Source organism: Cebus imitator, unplaced genomic scaffold (genome assembly GCF_001604975.1).
Source record: "Cebus imitator isolate Cc_AM_T3 unplaced genomic scaffold, Cebus_imitator-1.0 Scaffold215, whole genome shotgun sequence".
In the NCBI taxonomy this organism is placed as follows: domain Eukaryota; kingdom Metazoa; phylum Chordata; class Mammalia; order Primates; family Cebidae; genus Cebus; species Cebus imitator.
The window spans coordinates 3383460-3390345 of NW_016107530.1; the positions used below are offsets into that span (position 1 = coordinate 3383460).

The 6886-nt window shown below is 41.3% G+C and overlaps 1 protein-coding gene across 2 annotated transcripts in view; it reads right to left on the reverse strand.

The window, feature by feature from the left end:
• Window positions 1-2769: 2769 nt before the first annotated feature.
• STOX1 (storkhead box 1) overlaps window positions 2770-6886 on the reverse strand; it is a 59916-nt gene continuing 55799 nt past the window's right edge. For both annotated transcript variants that reach the window (XM_017548939.2, XM_017548940.2), the window contains exon 4: window positions 2770-3247. In XM_017548939.2, the coding sequence (XP_017404428.1) occupies window positions 3100-3247 (148 nt within the window). In that variant the 3' untranslated portion in view covers window positions 2770-3099. The remainder of the gene's footprint in view (window positions 3248-6886) is intronic.

Consider the following 6886-nt stretch of genomic DNA (forward strand, 5'->3'; position numbering starts at 1 on the left):
ATGAAACAGTTGTCGGTTGACAACTTTTTCCAAGGGTTGTCAGGGATAGGTCCAGAGATAGAGGGCTGGAAATAATACTCAAGAATCTTGCATCAGTTCAATATTTCACATGAGCCTCACTAAACCTTAGAAGTATGAAATCTTACAGTTGGGACCATGCACAGTGGCTCACACCTGTAATCTCAGCACTTTGGGAAGCCAAGGTGGGTGGATCGCTTGAGCCCAGGAGTTCGAGACCAGCCTGGGCAACATGGCAAAACCCCATCTCAAAAAAAAAACCCCACCAAAAAAACCTTACAGTTGGAAGGATTCTTCAAAATTATATAGTTCAGCCAACCAGTTAAGCTAAATTCTAGAAATTGTAACATATTAGTAAAGGGATCACCAAATCTCTGCTTGAATGCCCTAAACAATAGGAAATTCATTCTTTTCCAAAGCTGCTTACTTCATCTTCAGATAGCTTTGTCTAATAGAAAATTCTTTCACGCCTGTAATCCCAGTACTTTAGGAGGCTGAGGCAGGCAGAACACGAGGTCAAGAGATCGAGACCATACTGGCCAACGTGGTGAAAACCCGTCTCTAATAAAAATAAAAAAATTAGCTGGGCATGGTGACATGCACCTGTAGTCCCAGCTACTCAGGAGGCTAAGGCAGGAGCATCGCTTGAACCGGGGAGAGGGGGCGGAGGTTGCAGTAAGCTGAGATCATGCCACTGCACTCTAGCCTGGCAACAGCGAGACTGTCTCAAAAAAAAGAAAATTCTACCAGGCACAGTGGCTCACACCTGTAATCCCAGCACCTTGGGAGGCCCAGGCAGGATGATTGCTTGAGGACAGGAGTTCAAGACCAGCCTGGGTAACACAATGAGATCCTGTCTCTACAAAAAATAAAATTAGCCAAGCCTGGTGGCTTACATCTATAGTCCCAGCTACTCAGGAGGCTAAGGTAGGAGGATCACTTGAGTCAAGGAGGGCAAGGCTGCAGTATGCTGTGATCACCACACTGCATTCCAGCCTGGGTGACAGAGACCCCATCTCAAAAAGAAAATTTTTTTTTCATTGTTAAAATCTTTCCCTTAATTTCCATTCACTGGTGCTGATTCCATGCTGTAAGACCCCCTAAAACAATACTCTCACCTCTACTCCCCCTACAAGTCTTTTCTGTACCAGATTACCCACGTTTCTTGGTACTTGGAGCAGGGTTTACACTGTCTTTGTGACAACAATCTTCTCAGAATGTAGTGGTACGTCAGTTGGGATCCACTGAAAAGTCAAGAGTGAGTGGTCTGACCACTGCAAAATGGAGCAGCGAATGTGATTTGCACTTCCACAGAGACTGCATGAAGTCTCCAGTGTTGGCCGTCTCTCTGGACTTCATTGCTGTCAGTATGGTGAGAGTCAGAAAGACACTCTCCAATTATTCAATCGTTTCTGAGATCTAAGGCCTTGACAATCCTTAGAAACCTCTTAGAAAAAAACATTCCCTCTGGCTGGGTGCGGTGGCTCTCCCCTGTAATCCCAGCACTTTGGGAGGCTGGGGTAAGCGGATCATGAGGTCAGGAGTCCAAGACCAGCCTGTCCAACACAGTGAAACCCCATCTCTACTAAAAATACAAAAAATTAGCCAGGCATGGTGGCACACACCTGTAATCCCAGCTACTCTGGAGGCTAAGGCAAGAGAATTGCTTGAACTTGGGAGGCAGAGGTTGCAGTGAGCTGAGATTGCGCCATTGCACTCCAGCCCAGGCGACAGTACAAGACTCCATCTCGGCCGGGCGCGGTGGCTCAAGCCTGTAATCCCAGCACTTTGGGAGGCCGAGGCGGGTGGATCACGAGGTCAAGAGATCGAGACCATCCTGGTCAACATGGTGAAACCCCGTCTCTACTGAAAATACAAAAAATTAGCCGGGCATGGTGGCGCGTGCCTGTAATGCCAGCTACTCAGGAGGCTGAGGCAGGAGAATTGCCTGAACCCAGGAGGCAGAGGTTGCGGTGAGCCGAGATCACGCCATTGCACTCCAGCCTGGGTAACATGAGTGAAACTCCGTCTCAAAAAAAAAAAAAAGACTCCATCTCAAAAAACAAAGAAAAAACATTCCTTCAACCATAAATCAGCACCATCATCTACTCGATAGGCTGAAACCAGTCTTGACTGCTCCATGTTCCCCAAACCCAAGAAGACTGACCATTCCACTACTTGGTCTGAAAAGGCTTGCGAGAAAAAAGTCTAGGTCTTACCGTGAGTGGGAATGGACCAAAATGTAGAATGAATTGCTAAATGTCTACCAGACTCCTTCCATCTTTCTCTAAACCTCTCATTCAGAACCTCCCTTTTACTCCCAAGTCATTTGGTAACCATTCTGCTTCCCTTCCATCTCCACATCTGACTTCTCCCTGCCATCTATAAAGAAGGCCTGAAATGTAGGGAAGAACCAGTAGTACAGCCACAGGAATTTCTGACACTGTCAGTCACATTTGGAACCATTTGTTCACGTCCAAGCTGGTCAAAGAGAAGACCTGGGCAGCAATGATTAAATTAAATGAATTCTTATTGCAAAGTAGCCAACACATTTATGTAAACTCTTTCTTGATAATGACAAAGACTTAGGGTTGCATAGATACCATGCAGCAGACACTGTTTTCTTGCAACAGACACTGCTTACTTGCAGCACACGCTATTTCTGAATTTTGTGTTGAAATCTGGCGAGATCCACATACCTGAAAACTCAATACTAGTGTAGGTTAAAAAAAAACAACTCACTACAGCAAGTAAATTGGCATTCTATGTATTTGAGAAACTAATGTACAAAAATGCAAGTTAATTACAACTTACTTGGAAGGGGACCAATAATTTCACTTTTTAATTGAAAATAGTCTACATACTCCCAATAAATTCACAGTAAAATAAGCTTCAAAAAGACTTTAGATGCCAAAAAAAGGAAAAAAAGCCAGTAAATAAAACAAAATACATGATGTAGTTAATAGCATAGATATGCTTGCCTTTAGACAATGCTTATATACTCAATTCTTATATGATTGAAAGATTCTGTAGTAATGCCGTACCTTTTCACAAAAAAAAAAAAATGCTTCCAAAAGAAAATCAAACATTTATGACTGGAGTTAGTTGTAGTAAGGAATTAGATGTGAGTGGTTGACTACTCTTTGTGCCTTCAAAGTTTTGCAGAAAATTCTGTCTTCTTTTTAGTCCATCCAAAATGACTGAATTATTAGATGCCAGACTCTGTGTCCTAAAGGTATTAAAAATAACAGAATTATTGGCTACAAAGGGAACTTGGATTTCTAACCAAGGCATTATACTTTCATTTGTTACTTTGAAGTGGTATGTTTACTAATACTAAGGTACGCTTATCAAATAAGTTAACCTTTAAAAATATGAAGTGCTCTTTACATTTTAACGGCTTCACAATAGCACCTCAATTATTTCACAGCTCTTTGAAAGCAGCTGTCAAATAACTGAGGTGCTACTGTGCTGTTTATGTTTTCTGAACAACATCTGTTCTCAGATCCAATATCAAATATATTCTCGTCAGAAACAGTAAGTTTCCTGAAAAACTTCTGTACATCTGAAGTGGCCAATATCTTCCTGTGAAATTTATTACTTTCATGAGAAACCATATGGAAGAGAAAAGCAAACTATTGTATTTTTCATATTACAATGTCCTTTTCCAGGAGGTATAAGCTATATTAATCCCTTATCTAACACAGATGGCTTGCTTCAGCCAACTCACAATACTGTTTGGTAGCCTGGGCACGGTGGCTCACCCCTGTAATCCCAGCACTTTGGGAGGCCAAGGCGGGTGGCTATCAACTTGAGGCCAGGAATTTGAGGCCAGTCCAGTCAACATGGTGAAACCCTGTCTCCCCATGGGTTTCAATACAAAAATTAGCCAAGCATGGTGGTGCACACCTATAATCTCAGCTACTTATGTGACTGAGGCATGAGAATCCTTTGAACTCATGAGGCAGAGGTTGCAGGGAGCCAAGATGACACAACTACACTCCAGCCTGGGCAACAGAGTGAGACTGTCTCAAAAACAACAACAACAAAACAAAAACCTAAAAACTATTTGGTTATTTTTGCTTTTCACCTTCCCACTTTCTTTCCATCAACTGTCCATTACATTAAAATATATCTCAAAAATATGTCCTCCAATAAGTCTTCCTCTAAACAGCCTATCACTCAGTTTACTCAGTTCTATAACTGTGACTGTCATGACTTCATGCTTTGTTCTTAAGTTCAACTGGTCTATGTTTATTGTTTGTCTCCTCAACTAAATTGAATGCTTCCTGTAAGTAGAAACAATGTCTAGTTCATCTCTATCCTCCTAATCCTTATAACCATTATGGAACACAGTTGATGTTCAAATTTCACTTCCCTTTCCTATAAATGTTTGTCAATTTTAGTTATAAGCCTTTTAAGAAAAGCATGTTGCTTAAAAATAGGTAATTCTTAAGAAATTAAATTTCTCAAAATTTTTCAAATCAAAATTCCCAGTCAACTATTAAGGAGTAATGTCTCTCATCTGCTTTTGTTTTGTATTATTTTGTTTTTGCAACAGAGAAAGAAAAAGAACCCATGGCTTGTTGGTTTACATCACCATTGTTCATGTTTGAAGACATGTTTTGATTCTCTTAAAAGACTTAATAGCCAGTGCAGTGGCTCATGCCTGTAATCCCAGCACTTTGGGAGGCCAGGGGGGTGATCACTTGAAGTCAGGGGTTCAAGACTAGCCTGGCCAACATGGTGAAACCCCATCTCTACTAAAAATACAAAAATTAGCTGGGCATGGTGGCAGAAGCCTATAATCTCAGCTGCTAGGGAGGCTGAGGCAGGGGAATCACCTGAACCCGGGAGGTAGAGGTTGCAGTAAGCCAAGATCATGCCACTGCACACTAGCCTGGAAGACAGAGTGAGACTCCATCACACACAAAAAAAGACTTAATAATAATCTTTAAGTTTAATTGAAACTTAATAGTTTAATTGAAACAATCAAACTATTGTTTCAAAAAGAAAAGATCTTGTTCCCCCAATAAAGAAGTAATGATATGTTTTTAAAATGTAGATTTTTAGGAATACATCCTAAGAAAATAGAAATACCCACAAACATTTTTATGCAAAAATAACTCACTGCAGGTTGATTTATTAATAGTAAAAAATTGGGAATGATCTAAATGTCAAGGAAAGGAAAATAGGCTGGGCACAGTGGCTCATGCCTATAACCCTAGCACTTTGAGAGGCCAAGACGGGAGAACTGCTTGAGCCCAGGAGTTTAAGACCAGCCTGGAAAACATAGTGAGACCTCATTCTTACAAAATAAGAAGCAGCAGCAACAGCTGGGTGTGATGGTGCATGCCTGTGGTCTCAGCTACTCAGGGGGCTGGTTTGAGAAGATTGCTTAAGACCAGAAGGTGAAGGCTGTAGGGAGCCCTGATTGAATCACTGTACTCTATCCTGGGCAACAGTATGAGACCCTGACTCTAAAAAAAGAGAGAAAACAAAGGAAAATAATAGTTATATATATAAATAGGGGTCCACATAATGGAATGCTAAACAACCATTAAAAACCTGTGGCTCACACCTGTAATCCCTGCACATTGAGAGGCCAAGGTAGGCAGATCACTGGAGGCCAGGAGTTTGAGACCAGCCTGGCTAACATGGTGAAACCCCATCTTTACTAAAAAAAAAAAAAAAAAAAGAAAAAAGAAAAAATAATGTCTAAAAAAAAAAAAAAATAAAAAAATAAAGCTTGAGCTACGTTTATCGATCACAGGATATACATATATAAGTTACATGAAAAAAGAAAGTCATGGCTGTGTATGATTTGTTGTTAAAAAATACTTTAAGCCCTGGTGCAGTGGTTCATGACTGTAATCCCAAAACTGGGAGGCCAAGGCAAGAGGATTGCTTGAGTCCAGGAGTTCGAGGACAGCCTCAAAAACACAGCAATATATTGTCTCTAAAAAAAACTTTTTAAATTAGCCTGATGCCTGGTGCAGTGGGTCATGCCTTAAATCCCAGCACTTTGAGAGAATCCCTTGAGTCTAGGAGTTCAAGACTACCCTGGGTAACATTGTAAAACCTCATCTCTACCAAAAAATTAGCTGGGCATAGTAGCAGGTGCTTGCAGTTCAAGCTGCTCCAGAGGCTGAGGTGGGGGAATGGCTTGAGCCCAGGAGGTCTAGGCTGCAGTGAGCTATGATTGTGTCATTGCACTCCAGCCTAGGTGACAGAGTGCAACACTGTCTCAAAGAAAAAAAACAACAGCTTACAAATGCATAGAAAAAAGTATAGGGCCAGCCAGGCTCAGCAGCTCACACCTATAATCCCAGCCTTTGGGGTGGCCGAAGAGGATGGATCACTTAAGCCCAGGAGTTTAAACCCCATCTCTTAAAAAAAAAAAATAGCTGAGCATGGTGGCATATGCCTGTAGTCCCAGGTACTCGGGAGACTGAGGTAGAAGGATCACTTGAGCCCAGGGAGGTTGAAGCTGCAGTGAGGGGTGATTGTATCACTGCACTTCAGCCTGGGCAACAGAGTGAATCACTGTCTCAAAGCAAAAACAAAACAAAACAAAAAACTAGCAAAAATATGCACCAAATTTTTAGAATGATCTTTGAGAAACTATTTAATAACATAAAGAAAATGTTCACGATAGACTATTAATTTTAAAAAGCAACATGCAAAATAGTAACTCAGTATGGGCCCAGTAAACAAAATCTATAGATCTAAACATTCAGACTGAAGTGTTATAGAGAAATACACCAAATATAAAATGATTCTTAAAAAATATCTAGATGTGGCCGGACGCGGTGGCTCACGCCTGTAATCTCAGCACTTTGGGAGGCTGAGGCGGGTGGATCACGAG